General features: G+C 41.6%; 1 protein-coding gene across 1 annotated transcript in view; it reads left to right on the top strand.

Moving 5' to 3' along the window:
• Positions 1–20,137, top strand: part of sox6 (SRY-box transcription factor 6) — a 137,269-nt gene that overhangs the window by 94,398 nt on the left and 22,734 nt on the right. Inside the window, exons 9-13 of the mRNA XM_040137349.1 lie at positions 2,423–2,543; positions 6,565–6,644; positions 14,877–15,026; positions 17,433–17,613; positions 17,922–18,109. Of these exons, the coding sequence (XP_039993283.1) occupies positions 2,423–2,543; positions 6,565–6,644; positions 14,877–15,026; positions 17,433–17,613; positions 17,922–18,109 (720 nt within the window). The remainder of the gene's footprint in view (positions 1–2,422; positions 2,544–6,564; positions 6,645–14,876; positions 15,027–17,432; positions 17,614–17,921; positions 18,110–20,137) is intronic.

Genomic DNA, 20,137 nt, shown 5'->3' with positions numbered 1-20,137 from the left:
TTCCCCTTCAACGCACATTTACGCTCTGTCGTGCCTCGATGAATCTTGTATATTCTGCTCCATATTTTAAAATAATAATAGTAATGAAAGCTGATATCCCAGATGAGATTATATCATTTACATTTAGTGTTGCTGGAGAAAAATACATCCAAGTATCTAATGTCTTTTGCTGATGTCTATATAGATATACTGTGTTTAATCTTTATACATCTTTTGTGTAATTCAGTTATTTCAATTAATGTAGTAACATTTGTATTTTCAAATAATTAAAAAATGATTTAAATACCTTTCTTTTCATTGTGTATCATGTGTACTATTGTTTCCTCATGTGAGGCAGTTGTTCTTTTTGTTGTTGCTCAGTTTGTTTTGCTGGTATGATCTGAAAAAGGATAATCATAGTTATGTTCATGAGCACCCTTAACATTAAACCGATACACTTTAAGTTGCATCTTTAAGTCTTGCAAAGATGTTTTGACATAGGAGAGTGTTTGGAGCCCTGTGCGTTTCCGACCAAGAGGAAATATGGAAAGAGAACTTTGGATGATTTGCTTACTTTGAAAAACAGCTTTTAAAGTCAAGAATCATTACTTCTGGGAACAGAGTGAGACATTTTTTTGTTTTCTCTATTTAGCTATAACTAGCAATAACTTCATTTAGAAAAAAAAATTGACGTAACTTCTAATTTACTACTAATGCATGTTAGTTCATTCATGAAAATGTATGAACTACCATGCAACACATTTGTAACACACGTGGAGGGATGTGGACTTGAGGGAGCACTTTACCGTCCTGTGACTAACACACATTCAGCAGCAGACTCCATCTGGTTTTACAGTCCACATACACAGACAGAGAAAAGCTGTGTTTCCCCAGTGTCCCCCCGCCTGTCACTGGCCCTACCTCATGTTGTGACATTAATTATTGTGTTTTTCCATATGTTCCATACATGCAAGGCCAAGATCCATCTTTCATGCATTCAGCCTGGAAACTTGGAACACAAATCCCTATAAAGCAATGTTTTATTCAAGGTCATTTGTCGCAGTCTCCTTGGACATTTATTTTTCTTCAGCAACAGCACATTTTACAGAATTACTTTTAAAAGAACTACATACTTTTCTATTACTCTATAATGCACTTTCTGCACTTGCACTTCTGTAAAACCTCAGTAGACATAAAATAGTTCTACTTATTTAGTTTTTAGTCTAGCTCTGCACCTCTGGACAGATCAATAAAGTAGATTTAAGTAGGTTTAGCATGTTAGCTGTGAGAGAAACTGGGTGCTACTACTCCGGTAAAGGGTCTACAGGGGGGAGCAGCACAGGCTGAAAAAGTGGATATCATAGCAGACCTCAGCCAGAACACAGGGGAAAACTCGTTGCTCAGAGCAGGTTGATTTCATGCCCCAATGCAGCGGCAGTAATTGCACCCAGACCTGTTTTATTGCGAGTTGATTTTAAGGAGGGATGAATGGAGAAACATTCTGTAAAGTGTTTATTTTGGGGGATGACCTGTATTAACCCATTTTCCAGGCAGGTTCCCCTGAGGTGGCCTGGCCCGGTGCTAGATTAACTCTCGCAGGCCCATGGTAGCCGGGCTGCTCCCCATCATAGAGTTTCAGGAAGCAGAGAATGACAGTGAGATTGGACCTTACAACATGTGTGCAAAACCCCCACACACCACTTTTGAGACATAAGCTACTCACCCACCCTTGACACACACATGCAGGGAGTTTGTGCTGATATCCCCAGTAGGTAAGCCAGCAACAGGCTGGATGGTGAAGGTTAATATGTGAGTGGACGGAGAATGACATTGAAAGGAAATATAGCAAGTGACAAGTACTTTTCAATTGCCTGCTATTTTCTCCTCTTCTGAAAACAGTTGTAGTGAATTATTGGATTGTCTTTAGGCTTTAACATCTAAATAAATGATCATCCAAGATTAAGTGAGTAGTTGATCTTTCCTTGAGGTGAGTGTGTGTGTTCCAGCATGTACATGCTGATCAGTCCTGTCTCTGCACCTGTATAATACATCCAACAATCCACTTGCTGTATCTACTGCAACAGCAAGGGTGTTGGTAATTGCTTCTTTCAACACGTATGGTTCTTCTCTACAGAAGCCGTACAGACCTACCGATCATCTCTGCTCTCTGTCCTGCATGTCGCTCCCTCTAACTGATGCTGGAACAATGTGCGTATGCAGGGCCTTTGATGTACCGAGGTAAAATTATGGTTTGGATTAAGAGCAGGCGTAGCTCGGCTAGGTATTGTGTGAGCACACGAGGGCCGTCATTGCCGCAGAGCCCCCTGTCAGCACGCGTTAGGAAGAGCTGTGATCTAGCCTCCCCCCTGAGTGGGCTGTGTTTCTGTGTACCATGCCTGTGCTTAGGCCTCTCTCTGATCTCTGCTCCCTATCTGTTCAGCAGGTCCAGGGTCACATGCCTCCGCTCATGATCCCCATTTTTCCACACGACCAACGCACTCTGGCAGCAGCCGCCGCCGCCCAGCAAGGCTTTCTCTTCCCTCCGGGAATGTCTTATAAGCCAGGTATGCTTGCAACTTAAGTCTTTATTTGTCCTTCCTCCTTTTTCTCTCCGCTTGCTGTCTTTTATTCCTAATTGTGATTTTTAGTCATAAAGTTGTTACAAAACTTAATGTATAACAAATATATAGCAACAAACAAATGCTTGATTCACACTTGAGACCACTGACAGGATCTGCTCTGTCTGAACTTGGACTTGGGACCAAGGCCTGGGAATGTTCTAGTCCATGTGGAACAATAGATATGGGTAGAGAAGCAGAGGAATGTAAACATGTCTTCAACATGAAAGTATCTTTCAGAGTGTGCTGGCTGTAATCATTTTTCAAGTATCCACTGTTAGAGATGCAGTAACACAGGGGATTAACCCTGCATGAAAACTCTTCCTATTGTTAATAACTCCCCTTTTGCAGACTCAAAGAATTATGCCTTTTGACAGTGATATTAATTAATTAAAAAAGGTGGATAGTTTTTGGATGATGTAAGGAACAAATTTTCCGGCACACGAGACTGTTTTCTTTGCTTGTAACAGCATGCCTCTTTCTCTTCCTTTGTCTTTCAAATTGAGTAAAGACAAGCTCCACAGCTTTCAAAATTAAACAAAAAACTAAACTAAATGTTTTGTTGCAACATGTTGACTGATGCCCTGACAAAATAGTAACCTCATATACCCTCATATTCTTGTGAAAATTAGAGATGTGCCACAACACACTACAGTTCATATGTATAAATTACATACATTTATGTACACATACATATATATATATATATATATCTATATATCTATCTATATATCTATATCTATATCTATCTATATATCTATATCTATATCTATCTATCTATATATATATATATATATATATACACACACATACACATACATATACACATACATATGCTTCTTTTTGTCTCACATGGTCTACTTGGTCCAAGGGCCAAGCAATTTCTAGACCAATCTACAAGTGATTTAATCAAATAAAACAGAATTTGTACACATGTAAATAGAAGTGTTGTGTTGATGAAAACCTCACTGTCAATAAGAAAAGGATTCATAAGTCAGCTAGAAAAAGGAAAGTCCACTTGTCTGTTGTAAAACAGTACCAGGACAAGGAAGATGTGTGAAAATGAAAAAAGAAACACTAGGAAGTCAGCAGGTTTGTTGCAGAACATTAAAAAGGTGTAGTATTAGCCTACAGTTAATGAATTAACTATAAAACCACAGGATGAAAAAGAAAGTCAGCTATTTTGGAACTATGGAGCCATGACAGCTTAAACAAAATGCCTGAGGGGGAGTCTTTTACCAGTGTGCTTTCTGCAATAGGTCTGACACGGAAAATGTTTTAGTTCAAATAACAGGAGCTATTATGGAATCATGGTCAGGGGTCGCCATGTGTATGGTTCCTGCATAATTCATGAGTTCATGAAGAAATAGCAAAGGGGGTCTGAAAATGACTCTTGTAGTCTGGAGAGGTATTTTCAAAACCTCTATTATTTCCCCCCATCCAACACAATATAAACAATATGTCCTGAGAGTACAATGTTATCACCACCACCTGCAGGGTATACAGGATGCTGCCGAGTCTTTTCTCCGTGAAGTGAGTGGCCAAGCATTCACTTCCAAGACTAAGGCCCACTAATCTGATGTTATCATTATGAGACAGCCCCCAGGGACCACTGCTTATGACCCCCAGCCCTGTGGTGCTCACATGGCAACAGAGTCATTCTAGCACCATAGTGGTAAGTCATCACCCCATCCACCGGCTGTGCTCAATGGCCTGGCGTTGCACGGTAGACAAGCACAGTCATAGAAACACCAACTCATCTTTTAAACAAATAGATACAAGTCGGACTTCCCAGTCTGTTTGCACTGTTTACACAGACATGGCAGCATTCAGTCTCATGTGACCCTAATGGACTTGCAGATTAACCATGTAGTCTTTGGGTTCCTCTGCCAGTTTTCCTTATCGGCATCCTGCTGACAGTTGACAGTTTCCTCATGCTATTTTATTTTATGTCTTATATTTTTACCACATTTTAGTTGTCACTTTCAAATTAATTCTCTGATATTGTGGTGTTTGTTATGTAAGTCTCTCGAGTTGGACAACATGGTTTTCTTCTTGATATACAGTAACTTAAATAAATTAAATTAAGTTTGGTAATTAAGTTTTTTTTTCTGGTGTATGGCCTCATCAGATCTAATGGAAAATGACATCTTAAAAATGTAAAATGATATACTTCTATATTTATTTGTCTGTTTTTCTGTGAACAGCTTTGGTAATTGAATGAAATTTATAAGGCAGTGAAAAGAGAAGATCAAGTTTAAGTCTTAGTGATACAGTCATATAGTTCATTGATCATCATTTGATCTGGTCTAAGAAAGGTCTCAGCTACATCTGTCAACCCTCAGCAGATCTATGTCTTATTTTTAATGGCATCACATGAGCAGGGAAATATAGCCTGTTGTGACCATGGCATCACCTGCACTACTCCGACGTAAGCATTCAGGATCCAGGCTCTGGGCATGGGACCAGCCATGGCCAGTTAAAATAGCAATCAAACAAACAAATAAACAAGAAAAAGACAGTTTCAAACATAATTCCCTTTCACCGGTGACGATAACTTGGCATAGTGCCCATTCTGCTGGAGTCTGGTGCCTCGACACAGACTGCGTGCACCCACGACCCAGACCTTGGAGCCCGAGACCCCCAAGCCGTGGTGGTGTACTCACTTAGCACATGACCCTCCCCAGGTTTCACATGACATCTAAAGACATCCAGCCATTTATTATTCCCAAATCCTACGTCACAGACAGCGCAGAGGGAGAGAGACAGAAAGCGAGGCCAAAAAGAGGAGGTGTAGAAATAACCACAGCGCACCCCCGCACATCCAACCCACCACTATTTGAAACCACTTCTGCTGTGTGATTTTATTTGCTACTAAATGGGGATTGAATTTCCATGGCCTGTATCACATTGTGCTGTGCTGTACAAGATTGCAAAGTGAGGCAAGCGGGCGAGGGCAAAGTGAAAGAGAAGGTATATACATTTACCTTGTCTGTGGTTTAATGGCTCCATATGTTTGTGAGGAGAAGTGACAGGCAGAAGTGGGGTCTGAGCGAAGGCCAACTACCCCACCTCCCCTCATCCAGACACATGCTTCAAACCATCCTCCCCTCTATGAACGCTGTGCTGCCCTGTTTCACTGGGGCTGTTCAGTCTGTCTCAACACACTAGGCTGAATGTGTAAAAGCTTCTGCACCCCCATGGACATCACCCACACTACAGCCGTTTTTATATCCCTTTCTGACAAACGTGCTGATGGCAGGCCAACAGTAGTGAATAGTAATGAATAGTTCTGCTGTTTGGAGACCGATTCTTTCTTGCTTGATCACAGTGATATGTGAGATAACAATGTGTAGGTTGTTTTTTTGTTTTTTTTTACCCTTGTTACTGTGACTGCACACTTGTTCTAACTAGTTCACATACAAGTGCTTTCACTCTGCTGTCAAAGATATCACTCAGACACAAACAATGTAGTGTTGAACAATAGCCAGACAAGTCTACAGCTGTATGAACTGCCTGAGAGAACATGCCGCTCCTTTTACATAATCGCTAATTGAATACCAGGGGAGATATAACATTTATTCTTAACACACACACACACACACACACACACACACACACACACACACACACACACACACACACACACCTAATAAAATCTCCTAACTTTTTAAACTTTGTAGTAGGTATTGTTGCCATGGCATTTTCCAGGAGTAGTAGTGTGCAGGTGGAGGAAGGAGGGAATGGTGTGGAACGTTCCTAAGTAATCCTGCTCCAGTCAAACCAGCTTAGCCTTTTGTTAATGCAGATGTTTGGGCTTGAAGCCGATGGCTCGTTGCAGTGTGCCACATTGCTGTGGCAAAGTAGCGGAAGGCACAGGATCCATGTTGGCACTTGCCTGGTCGCTGTGGGCCGGCTCATTGTCTGAACCTGTATGCATTGTTGTCTCCCTCTCCCTCTCTGACAGGTGATAACTACCCAGTGCAGTTCATTCCATCCACAATGGCAGCTGCAGCAGCGTCAGGACTCAGCCCCCTCCAGCTTCAGGTATGTACAGTACTATGACAAAGAATGCAAGGGACGCCCGCCAAGCCCAGGGCAGAAAGAATGGCTAAGCAGCTGTACGCTAAGTAATGAGCTGCACACTAAATAATCTTGGAGGCCCCCAGCTCACACACGCTTATCACCTTACATATGTAATTTATCCCGTTTTATAGAGGATTTATCCCCACTAGCTCTGGCAGACAGAGGACTTAGGAAGATAATAGTTATTAGAGGGAATGAGAATCACTTTGGTTGCCTTAATCGCCTACCAGTGAATTTATCAGAAGACAATTGACTGTTTAAGCAAAGAATCTCCTTCTTATTACTTTTATCTAGTAGAACCATTATAGTATTTCTTTTACCTCTGAGTGAAAAAAATAAGAAGAAAGAGTGAATGACAATGTGAGTAATTTTAACATTTATTTTGTAAAAGCAAGATCACGGTATGTAATACAAAATGAGGCTAAGTAGCGGTTTTGAGCCACAGAAAATGTTGGGATAGGCTCCAAGCCCTACAGGCTCCTCCAGGACTTTTCTCAAACAGCATTTAAAGGAGCTGAACCCAGGTCAGAGCTTCACCTGAGGCCATAATATTTAATATAGATAATTAGCTGCATTCTATCCTTCAAGTTGTTACTATTAGAAATACTACTGTTACCATGGCTCTCTCAGGTTGCGCACGATCTTTGTTTCCAAATTGGTAATAATGATTCTTTTAACTTTTTACTGACTTGTATTTCCATAAAAACATATGAGTAACAATGGGAAGCTGCAGAACAACCATATTTATTCAGTTCTGCTTGTTGTTTCTCTAATTATCTATTTCCTTTGCAGTTCTGAGTAACTATACATTTTAGGTCTATTTGAAACTAGTAATTAGTACTGTGCTCTGGGAACAAAAGAAGAAAACAGAGGGATTAAAAAACATTTCTCCTAACATATGGTTAATTCGCCACTGCTGCAGCACAAGATTACTGAAAGACATCTGATGCTCAACAGCAAAAAGAAGTATGACAAGATCGAACCAGAGGACTCAAGAATGAGGGGAGACTCTTTGCATATGTCCATGAGAATAAAAGATGGAGGCTGTTTAAGTGAATATTGTTGCTAAAGTGTATATGTATTGCTTAGTTTGTGTATCATAGCAAGGTCCATTGGAAAGGAGTGGTTGTCCAGACAGGCATGCTGAGTCTATTTATAGTGGTGTATGAGGTCAGATGAGACAGTCATATATCTGAAGGTTGGGGTGAGGAGGGGAACGGGTCTAGAATCATTAATTCTGATTATGTATCTAACCCTGGGAATGGGCAAAAACAGTGCCTCCAAGACCATGACTTGGCTGACCTTTATAGAACACAGTAAACAAAAAGAGGTGCATTTTTCATTAATTGAAGTCTGTCAGCCTGTCACATATTCCGTCTGCTGGCTGCTATTTACCCTGCATAGAGACTCCCCTTAAAACAGCAAGGCAAGTCAAACATGCCCTTTTCTACATAGCTGGGATCAACAAACCATGTGACTGCCACCACTTCCTCTACAAAGCACTGAGAGCCTGCAATGATTAAAAACATCATATCAACTGAGACATGGGATTGAGTAAGAGCCATCTCCTCCCTTTTAGAGCAATAATAGAGCCAGCTCACTCCTTCTTCTTCAAAATTAAACAATTGAAAAGTGTACTTCAATACGTGTGTGCATTTCAATGAGAAGACTCATGAGTACAAAAGAAGCAGAAAAAGATCTAATAAACAATCCCAAAATCACAACACAATAAGAAAATGGGGTTATTTATTTTGAGTTGAAACAAACTAAGGAGACACTTTGTCTGGTAAGCAGTGCAGTGAAGTACCTGTGGCTGCACCCTAGATGTGTCTTAGGGCTCCTGTAGTAAAAAAAAATAAAAATAAACAGCTACTTTGAAATTAACACATTATGTTCAGTGTTATAATTATGCAACTTTTAATTTTAGTACCACTGGTTAGTTTATTTGGAATTAAAAGACTATTAAAATAAAAAGAAATAAGCTGATTTAAGGCTACCCTGAAATATTTTTCATGCAGGATCAAGCACAATAGTAAACTAACCCTTTACACTGTCCTAAACTTTTCTAGTTCCACCTTCATGCACATTCTTCATCTTCCTCACACCACACACACACACACACACACACAGAGATACAAAATCACATACACATATGGCTGAATAGGCTGCCCCCCCCCCCCCAATCAAAATATCTCTTCCTGTCAGCTGCATGGCAAGGTATAATTTTCCCCAATTTACTCAGTTTAGATTGTGCAATATATGAACCTTAAAAATTATCTTATTGGAAGAATTAATTCCCACAATGCAGCGGAGGTAATGTGATCAGCCATCCGGTCAGAGAGGCTAGCCGCTCCGTCAGTCTTAATGTTGGCCACGCAGCCTCTTCACAATCTCCTCTGTCATAACAGTCTGGGATCCTCCCCCCATCCCCCGCCCTTTGTCTCTTAGAGAAGAAAACCCAACAAGGTAACAAAGGCTTAAAGCTGATGGATGTAAATGAATCTTCCAGGAAGCGTTTGAGTGTTGGAGACCGTAATTTGCTTGTCAATACAGGGTGGTAGCATCACGCGGGTGGCTGGCAGTCTGCAAGTGGCTGTCACCAGGCGTTGCTGGACCACAGGGCAATTTCACTCAATGTTTTCCTGACAGATTGGCTCTCGTTCTAAACTCACAGGAGAGGAGGCGGGTAAACTATCCCTGCGCGACATGCCCCTCTTCATTAGTGCCCACACAGAGCCGGGATGAGCCCAGGACCAGCAGGAAACAATGGCTCCATCCCTGCCAGTCCTTCTCTGATTACAACTGACACCTCTCACCTAACAGAGGAAATTGTGCTCGGATTGTACTCCAATCTGTCCGGACACCTACTATATTCAATTGAGTGAAGAGACAAGAAGGGAATTTCCCTAATTCCACAAAAGAATTTTCTGTTTGGGGTAGCGCCTAATTTGCTGTTTATACACTATCCCTTGCATCAGTTGACAGGTGAAAAACAATTTACTTAAGGTCAATATGAACTTAATATATATGACCCGTCCTTTTTACAGAACCAGTAAACAGGAGGATCTTTGAGAAAGTCAGAACATCTGTGTTATCTGTATGCAGTATCACTGTAGACTAAATGAAAAGAAATCCTCTGCTTTCACTCAGTCAAAACTTCATTTTCTATCTCTTGCTGTCTCTGTCTCACTGTCTTGCTTTTCCAATTTCCCATCCGCATCTTGAACCTTCTCTGAGTGCCTTAGTTTGTGTATTTCTCTCTCAATTACTCCCATCCTCTTCTCCTCTCTCATTCTGTCTGTGTGTTATGCTTGCTCTTTTTTCCCCCAAATTGTCCAGGCCCCTCACATCCTTATGCTTTACAGTACTGGAAGTCAAGCTGCTTGAGTTAAGACTTAACCCCGCAATTACCATCCGCCGCATTTGCTATGGCCTCTCTCTAGGCCCGTGATAAACCTGGGTCCAGCCTCAGCTCCTGTTCCCACTGTAAAGATGAAAAGCAGCCCACATACTCAGCGACGACTTGGACCAGATCTCATGCAGACAGACATATCTGAAGGAGTCCTCAGTGGCTCAGACAACTGGAGTGATAAGGAGGAGTTTTACATAGTCAGGAACAAACAGGAAGAAAGTGGGAGAGCAGAAAAACACACATTTATCTTTTGTTTGGATGTAAACGTCTGTGTAGTGTGTAGTACAGATTTGAAGAAAAGGGCTTCCATCATTAACAAGTGAAGCACTTTTGACTTTGAAAGAGAAAAAGAGAGAGAGAGGAGGAGGAGGGGAGGAAAGAAAGAACAGACATACTGTAGAGAGCAGCTGTTTCTGTGTTTATGAGCAGAGGAGGTTGGTCTTTGAAGGTAACCCAGAGCAGTGCAGCAATGCTAGCTGTGTGTGAAAGGCTCGCTAATAGGACGGGTAGGTGAGCAGCTGGATAGAGGCAGTGGTGAACAGAGGGACAGATGGACAGATAGAGTGGATAATGCAGTGAGCAACACTGAATGGGAGGGCTGGCTCTGGGGCCCCTGGGCTTGGAGAAACCCACACACACACTTACACAAGGCGGGTTGTGTTTGTGTGCGTATGTGCCAGGGAGAGAAACTGATAGAGAAGGACTTAAATATATACTGTAGATGTAAGATAGAGAAATAGAGAAAGGCAAGGGGAGGGAGGAGGGGTAAGAGCAGAGCAGGTTGGGTGCCAGCAGATGAGACAGATGTTGGGCCATACTGGAAAGCATCGGCACAGTGCACCAGGACGCCTTCCTCCACTCCTGACATCTGGGCCTAGCCTGGGTCAGCCTGCCCGGTCGCCATGGGCAATGAGCCTGTACAAGCCTTGTGGCAAACAGGGCTGGCGCTGTGCTGCCTTTTAAATGGTGTGGTGCACTGAAGCACAGTTAATGCCCTCATATCCAGCCCAGTGCCCAGCGCCCAGGCCAGGCAGAGGTGACTGAGACATTGACATACAGACAAATAGACACACTCGCAGAACCTAGAGACAACAGTGCGATTATGAGAGTGTGGCAGTCATCAGATATTTGTTTCATGTAAACTGCGAGGATTTCAATAGGTATTAGGAATTGTTTGGTTTTTAGGTACAATTTTTTTGTTTTTATCTTTATATTTTTGCACGCTGCAGTTGTAAATATTCAATGCACCGCCATTGCTAGCAGCAACAGATCTGACAAATATCTGCCACTTTCCAGCACATATTGCCATGCTGCTTGTTTTTCCACAGAAAGCTTTTTTTTATCTCTATACTACGAGGCATATGTTTCAGTGTTTGCCGAAAGAAAAAAAAAACATAGAAGTTATTAGACAATGATTGTTTTTCTCATAATTAATTATATTATATATTGTGCCATAGTATCAGCTTTGTCGTTTCACTAAACAAACAGAGGCTGCCCGTCTTAATTGCATATCATACTTATGAGATGTCTAACATCATCAGCAGAGTGTGTAATCTCAGTTTAATGTCGCAGGCAGAAAAGTGAACCTCCCTGTTTAACCTCTGCTGCCTCCAGAGGGCTTGTTTTTTAATTACCAGAGGCTAACAGGCTGACCTTGGGCGTGCTGCATTCACTTTGAATCCATGCTTGCTGAGATCTGCTCTGCTCTACTGGGAAACAGGGAAAGATGGGGTCCGAAGAAAAACCTTAGATTTTGTGTTTGTGCGTCCCCTTATGTATATTATTTCTGTATTAAAAGATAGTGCAGCTTTTTAGGAAAAAGGCAAATCCTTTCAAAGCAACAAAGAAAGTAAAAATAAATAAATACATAAAACATGCTGTATTGTAATGCTAGTTATAAATGCACACTTTTAATTATGGAAAAATGGCCTGAAGTTGCTCCTGCCTTCAAGCCGAGAGAACACATATAATATACAGGGTCATATTTCTCATTTGCGAGATTTCTTTTGCACCCACATTGCAATCTCATTAGCCATCATTTCATTCTGATATTTTCTACCATCATACAAGCTGTGCCTTAGTGTGCTGCTCCATGGCTTTTCATGAACAGAAGTATTATATGTGTCCTAGAAGATGTTTCCCTTGTTTAAAAAAAAAAAAAGCAAAACAACTTGTGTTAAGAGTGTAGAGGGGGGAAAAAGCAAGAGAAAATGGAAACAGAATGACCCCGAGTTCCACTGAGGCTTTCACATACTCCACCAATACCCCAGAGTTGGAGCATTGACTTTCAGCTTAACCCTCATTACCATGAAACTTTTGCTGCCCCCACCTGGCAAGTAGATGTGAAGAAGAGGCTATTAGATGTAAGATACTCAACTAGGGGAAGCAGCCAGATGTCTTCTGCTTAGGGAGGCCTCGGCTGGATGCATCATCCTTCAGCCTTTGACACCACAGTGCCCGTTATATTTACAAGTTCATGAGTTAATGTTTCATGAGTTTATTGTTTCTAACTTAAGTACATGCTGGGTGTCAAATAATTTTGTAATCTGCTAAAAACTTATTGTCTTTTATTTTGATGTAATCACACCATAACGCTAAGGTAAAAGATTCCAGAGTACACACATTGAACACTGACGGATTCCGTATCTGCACTTGAGCAGTGTATGGGGGGTTAACACACATTTCATCTGTCTTTCCCTCTGATTGTATTTATTGTTCTTTAGTTCTTGGAGGCAGACTGTTTCTGGTTACAAGGGTAGCTATTGCTTCTCACCCTATGGCACTGACCTGCTAATCAGTGTTGAAAAGGGGCATCCTGACTGCGTCTAATTTGAGGCAAAGTCTAATTATGCTCTTTTTCCGGGACAATAAAGTTCTTCCCACTCAAGGTCAGGGGCATGCCCGAGCGACAGGCCTGTTAGCAAACATCTGTCCAACAGACTCAGCTTCCGCTCCTCTACTAAGACTCGTGTAGCCTGGAGTGACAGGCAGTGAATGGAGTATCCCCTCTCTCTCTCTCTCTCTCTCTCTCTCTCTCTCTCTCTCTCTCAGCCCCCCCCCCCCCGACTCACACAAACACACAGAGTGCCTTTACCACTGATATTAACTAAGTCAAGCTCAGATGAGGACAAAACAGAGTTGGGTCCGCTCCTGTGTCCATTCCTTTCGGAAACAAAAGGCTGTTTGTGAGAGGTGGGGGCAGTGCTATCATTGTGGGAACATAATCAGTCTGTCATTTCCGCTGCCCATGTGCTGTTGTTATCCCCAGGTCCCCTGGAAGAATGGACCTTTTGTACTGTCGCGTATATGGCAGTGATAAAGTTTCTTACAGGAGCACATATGTGTTTATATCTGGAGATATGTGCATGGACATAAAGTGCTTTTGTTTGGCTTTAGCCTGCATCTACACCACCGAAGGTGAGGCCAGCGGGGCCAGGTCGCTTTTTTCCATCCACACAAATGCAGTCTGTATGTGGCCAGTCAAACCAGGAAATGAGAAGGGGTTTGCTGACTGGCCGGAGGAAGAGAAATTAGATTCTCCCTGACAGCGCCATGTGACTGAATAACACAACAAACCAGGTTTACCTAGTCTGAAGAAGGCAGGCCAGTGGGGTAGTTAAGGGGTGCTCTCTGTCTGATGTAGTGAGGTCTAAGGCTACATGGAGTAACTCTCTTTCTCAGACAGTAGCTCTATTTGACAGACCCCTGCTATTTGCAGCAGGAGACAAAAGCCAATTTCATCAGTTACTTGCTGGCCAATCAGTGCAGACCATGGGCAGAAAAAGTCTCAGCAGTGCCGGAGTGCTGGGCTCTGTGGGCACAGAAAAAACAAGTAAAAAATAATCATTAAATCAAATCAGTCTGGTATTATTTGTTTCAAGTTTTTTTTTTTTTTTTTTTTTTTTTTAAATAGAAACACAACTTAGTGTCAAAACATGAAACTGTAACTTTATCCAGGATAAAGGATGAATTACTACGTCAAAAGTCTGATCCAACAGGCAATTAACAGTCTGTGGCTCACCAGATTTTTCTTTAAATACTTCCAAACCCTCATATCAACACACAACCACACTTTCTAGTATATGCCACATAATCAGCCCAGTGGTGGAAATGTAAATTGAGCTTTAAGAGTTCAACCCTGTTACAGGCACAACAGTTATCGAGTGCTTTGCCAGTCATTTAAACCGCCCGCTTGTGTGGTACTGTCACCAACAGTTGGACATCTTACTGATTTAATGCCAAGGAAAATAACGGTGATTACATCAGTGTTCTTTGTGCAGGTTTCTAAGCCTTAATAATGCTTGTGTTTAAAATATTCTGTGATGACAATCCAACTGAGGTTGTGTTTCTAACATTGTGGAATGGAACTGTCTCACATGGTAGTGTGGAGACAAATCACAGGCTAGAAACTTCAATAGAAAGCTGTGTAGATCTAGAGAAATGAGGGATCTTTGCTAACACACTTGCATCCAGTCTGCAAACTTTTCTCTGTGATGAGTGGAAAATAGGGGCTCCAAGTATTTTGAATGAAAGCCATCTCTGTGTGGTTTTTAAGACTGCTGTCTCTCTCTGGGTTAAGCCTTTGAAATACAGTTAAGACCTTTGATGGAGGTTCTCTGCCAGCCTCATGGAAAGAGAGGAAAGACGTAAAAGAGAGAGGGGGGAGATGAAGGCAGACACAGAAGCAGAGTTCTAGGGAGAGGAAAAGACAGAATATAAAACTTTGGATGTTTGCTGGATTTGGATGTTAACGCCTTGCGGGTTTCTCCACCTCCCTACAGCAACTGTATGCCGCCCAGCTTGCCAGCATGCAGGTCTCTCCTGGAGCCAAGATGCCTCCACTCCCCCAGCCCCTCAATGCAAGTGGGCCCATTTCCCCCTCCTCTCTGAAGAATGACAAGAGTTCCTCCAGCCCCATCACTCAAGTCAAGGTACAACCCTCAATTCCTTCAACCTGCCCACCCACCAGTCCAGGCCTTGAGTGGTACTTGACCTAGCCTAGCCAAGTTGGTGTTGTCTGAATAAACTAGTATCTACACTCTTTACTGCTTCAGTCAGTACTCACAGCCGGACAGTGCTGAGCCCAGCCTCTAACAGGCCATCAATCTGTGGCGCTTTAACAAGGCCCTCTCTCTCTTAACCAGAACTCTGTGGACATGGTTGCTATGGACATGGCTGCTTCAAGCCAGTAATTTGTGGAACACATGGTTTGTAATTTTTTTTTTTTTTTCACAATGAAAGTTTTTTTCTTCTTTTTTTTGTAACTGAAATGGAATAAAACCATTACAATAGTGCTATACAAGTGCTGACAAAATTGAGGCAAAAAGTAGGATTGATGACTTTTTTTGCCTTGTAAACAAACCAAATTCAGGATGTGTGCTTTCTGCTGCTGTATGGCATGACTCCACTAGACCTCCATGCAGAGGAAAGGCCATATACATCATCCTCACTCACTAAGGCCATAATCAGAGGCATATGCCCGTTTGGAGTAGTTTAGCTTAATAATATCACAATGGAGAAAGACCATAAATCATCTCCTTGAAATGTTGGAAAGGCACTCTGTCTTTCCCTTCACACAGAAAGACACACACACTCACACACAGACACACACACACACACACACACACACACACAAAATCCTTGAGGTCTCCCGCTTCCCGAGATTTGCATTGAAAGATTGCCGTCAAACTGACTCAACATTGTAATTTCATCACACGAGTACAATTCTCTATTTATCGGGTTACATGGATGCCAATATTAATACAACACCAGTTCTAGTCAAAATATTACAAATATTGCCAAATATTAAAAAATTTAAATGAACTGAATCATATATAAATGGAAAGCAAGCATACACTGGCATCCTCCCATCTGTATCCACAGTCCACTGGAATCAGATTGCCTTTAGTTTTGTTTGTCTGCTTTCAGCTTCACTGCATGACAAACTGTTATTGGCACAGCAATAACAAGGCCTTGGGGCAGTCTAGGCTTGAGCCATATGTTTGGACAAGGAGACACTTGGGCTTTGAAAAATACAGTTGACGACAGCATGAGCCCTAATCTGATTTAAAAGGCTGCTGTATACACACACAATTTATACTGTGCAAAGTGACACTTCTCTTCTGGGATGCAAATGTTTGAGTTGTTTCTATTCAAAATATTCCAGTATTTATTATATTTACACAAATCTATTGTGCATATTGATTTTGGTGTCTCTAAGCTAACAGTGCACTTTGTCTATCATCTTGGAATTTATATTTAAGGTGATTAAATATCTAATTAGGGATTGATGATATTTTTAATTACTTCCATTCAGATTATAATTTATATTATTTAAATATATTTTAGATTTATTTTAATATTAGGTAAAACTAAAAAAAAAAAAATGTAATTTCTTTTAATCTTTTCAATGTGATTTTACCATAACTATTGTCAAATTTGCACAGATTGGCTATAATAACTCATATAGGGTTACTTAAGGTTAGTATTGTTTTGTGTGCATTTATCTTACCTTCAAGAGCTCAGTTTTTAAACCACTTTAAGCAAAGGAGCAAGCTTTGAAATGCCTAGCCTCTGCCTTCTACCGTTTATTTGCAAGTACCCGCAGATAAAACATGTTTGGTCACAGTAGACAAACTGCTGAGGATGGAAAACAGTGGTCTTCATGTCACATCAGTAACTGCTCTAAAAGGCACAACCAGCCCATAAACTACAGCAGCAAACAGATGCATCGTCCTCTGACCTCATCTTATAACTTCAATACTGAGGGGTTTTTTTTGTTTCAAATCACATCATTTTTTCTTTTTTTTTAGGAATAGACATATCAAAGCATATGGTAAAACCAAGTATGCACAAATGAGGAATGAAATTAGAAAACAAGTTAATGAAGTAGATAATGTAAGACGACATCTGATGAATGGAACAGCTGTCTTTGATCACTGGCACTGCCGTTATCTGGTCATTATTTATTCTTCGAACCAAAGTGCAGACACAGAGAGCAGTTCGAAGGAAAGGGAGAACAGATGAAGATGTACAGAGAGAAAGAATCTGCTTTAATTAGTATGAACAAAGGCACTGGGCAACTGTGAGGAAGATCGCAGTGGCACAGCTCCTAAGGAAGGATGGACGAGGAGAGGAGAGGAGAGGAGAGGAGAGGATAGGAAAGCAGAAAAAAGCAGAGAGGGAAGAATAGAGGAGGAGGTGTAGGTCAGGATAGGGATCCTATAATTAACTGGGAACAGAACTGTGCTGTCTGGGAATCCGGAGCTCCTCCAAAAAGGGGGGAGGGCACCTATTCACATCTGTCTTCTCTCATACTCCTATCTCTACTGCCGTAGGAGGAAGGAACACAGCCGCTAAACCTGTCTGCTCGGCCAAAGACGACAGAACTGGTCAAATCCCCCACATCCCCGACACAAAACCTGTTTCCCGGCAGTAAGAACAGCCCCAACAGTCTTGTCGGCAAGGGTGGTATTCCCAGCCCACTCGGAGGAGGCCTGGGACGGGGCTCATCTCTGGGTAAGACCTGAGAGTGTCTCCAGTTCACAAACAAGAGCCCACACATACACACAGATTTACTATGTTCAAACACACACTTACAGTTTGTACTCACATCTTGAGAAACCACATTGCAAGGTCTTGGTCCCGTTTTGATATTTAATATTTCACATATAAATACCACTCTCAAGATTTTGTGTGAAGCTGGTTTTTTTTTTTTTTTTTTTGGTTGTTTGTTTTTTTTTTTTTTTTTTTTTGGCAGTGTGTGTTCTAGCAGACTAATTTTGCTGTCCAAATTTCCCTGTGTGTGCGTGTGCGCGCGTGTATAGATATTCTGTCCAGCCTTAACTCTACCGCACTGTTCGGGGACCAGGACACGGTGATGAAGGCAATCCAGGAGGCTAGGAAAATGAGGGAGCAGATCCAGAGGGAACAGCTTCAACATCACCAGCAGGGCATGGAGGCGAAGCTGTCCGCCCTCAGTTCAATGGGCCTCAACAACTGCAGAGTTGACAAGGTCAGGACCACTATCATATAATCTGTTGCTCTTGTATTCATGATTCAGGTCCATTCTCTATTGCAGGCTTTTCCCATACAGTATAAAACAAGCAGCTGGCCACCAAGAGTGTTCAGTTCTCCCTGCTAGTAGTGGAGGAAATAATCTATTAAGGAAAGTAGAACATGATGATTTAAATACAGCAGTCATTCTTAAGAGTAATATTTTTCTTTAATCCATGTCCAGGGTGGTCATATTGATAAGAGCTGGCATAGTTAAGTGACTACATATCTGTTTCCTCAAATTAGTATGAATATGTTTGTGTGTGCATGTTTAGAGGCTTCGGTGTTGTTGATGTTGGTGTGAGGGCCTTGACAGGCCATGGCAGTGGCCGGTGTGGGTTAAGAAGACTCTGAAGTCTCTGCCCAATTAAAGTAGACTTGCAGCCCTCTCCGTCCCCTGACACGGGATGGGGCTGCTTTGTACCAGAAGCACACACTCCCAGGGATTCCCTTTAAAAATATCTTCAATCGATGAGTCAATCAAGGAGAGAAAAAAGCTGCCCTCCTCTCTTCAGCTTGATGCCATGTTGCCAGTTGGCTGTGAGGAGCAGGCAGGAACTGGGAACGATGCTCATTAATATTTCAGTACCTGACACTTTCAACCAACAGCCTCAACTAGGTCAATGTATATGTAAAAAAGTCAATGAATATCTTTTTTGACTTCCCCCTAATTTTGTGTTTTGAAGAGATCACTGTCTATGCAGGTGGCAATCAACTATGCTCTTACTGAACTGAAGCAAATTAATTAGTGCATCCCACAGATAGGACAGAGATGGAGCCTCCCCTGCACTTTCCCCTTACTAACCAGAAGAGAAAAGATCTTTACAATAATCAATCAACCCATAATATCATGTTTGGGTTTTTTCTGGTTTTTTTACCCGGTCAAAATTTCTCCATAAATGTAAACAAGCAAACAGGCACATAATCTTCCACAAAATTCAATTTTAAGCTTTTTCCCCCTGTTTTTGGCTTCCTTTGTTTAGTTACAACATGGTACGTGAAGCTTTTAGCATGACTATGTAAGCACCCTATTTTCAGTCTCAGTCACAGCTGCCTCCCCACCTCCCAACTAAGGTGAGCCTGTGGTCAACCAAGCATCTGAATCTGCCATGACATGAAAGCAGTAAATGAACAATGCCTGTAAAGAGCCATTTTCAACAGGCTGCACACACCTTCAGCTACATTGTCCTTAGCAGGTAGAGCTTAATGCCTTCTTACTCCCTGCTTAGTCTTTCGTAAGATTTTGTTTTGATTCCTCTGAATTTTGGACTTATCTGTTCAACCTATGCTAAGGCTATCATCTCAGAGGAGAAGAATGCTTTTCTTTTTTGCTGTTTTTCTTTTTTTTTTCCCTGAAGGGATCTTCTGTTTGAAACAGTCAGTCACTCCTCACCTGTAGTCTACCTTTTGTCTGTGTTTGCAACCCGAGGAGAGTGAGTGTGTTTTTATGAAAGGGATGTATTTGGGAGGGAGCGTAGGTAAATTTGAAGTAGTAATAAAGGGGCCATAAACGGAAATACTATGTACGAATTGAGCATACTAGTTGAATAATAGTACTGACAACCCAAAAATGAAATAACGGATAGTGATTAGATTACGGGAAAATTTCATTGTTGCATTTCTGTAACCCCTCATTTGAAGTCATTGAGACCCTAAAAACATACCTGTGTATTTCTTGCAAAGACCTACTAATATCAATAATTGAAAGCATCACCTCTGGTAACATGTTTCTGTTTTCATTACAACATAATTTATATGTCTTGTTGAATGACACCTTAACCCAGCTCATGCTTGACTCTCTGGCTCGTGCAAATTACAGTGAGATATTGTCACCTCTTAGTTTCAGTGACACTGGTCCTATTAGGATGGTGTGAAATTAGAGGCACGCTTTATCAAGTCAGTTAAAAGAATTGCCCCATCATCTTCATCCTTTGGCTGCAATAAAGAACAGCAGGTTGTAATTCAGCGGTGAAATGAAAGAGAAAGG

The sequence above is a fragment of the Xiphias gladius genome, chromosome 1, assembly GCF_016859285.1.
Source record: "Xiphias gladius isolate SHS-SW01 ecotype Sanya breed wild chromosome 1, ASM1685928v1, whole genome shotgun sequence".
Lineage (NCBI taxonomy): Eukaryota > Metazoa > Chordata > Actinopteri > Istiophoriformes > Xiphiidae > Xiphias > Xiphias gladius.
The sequence above is the reverse complement of the archived record's forward strand: the minus strand, read 5'-3'. Positions and strand labels throughout refer to the sequence as shown.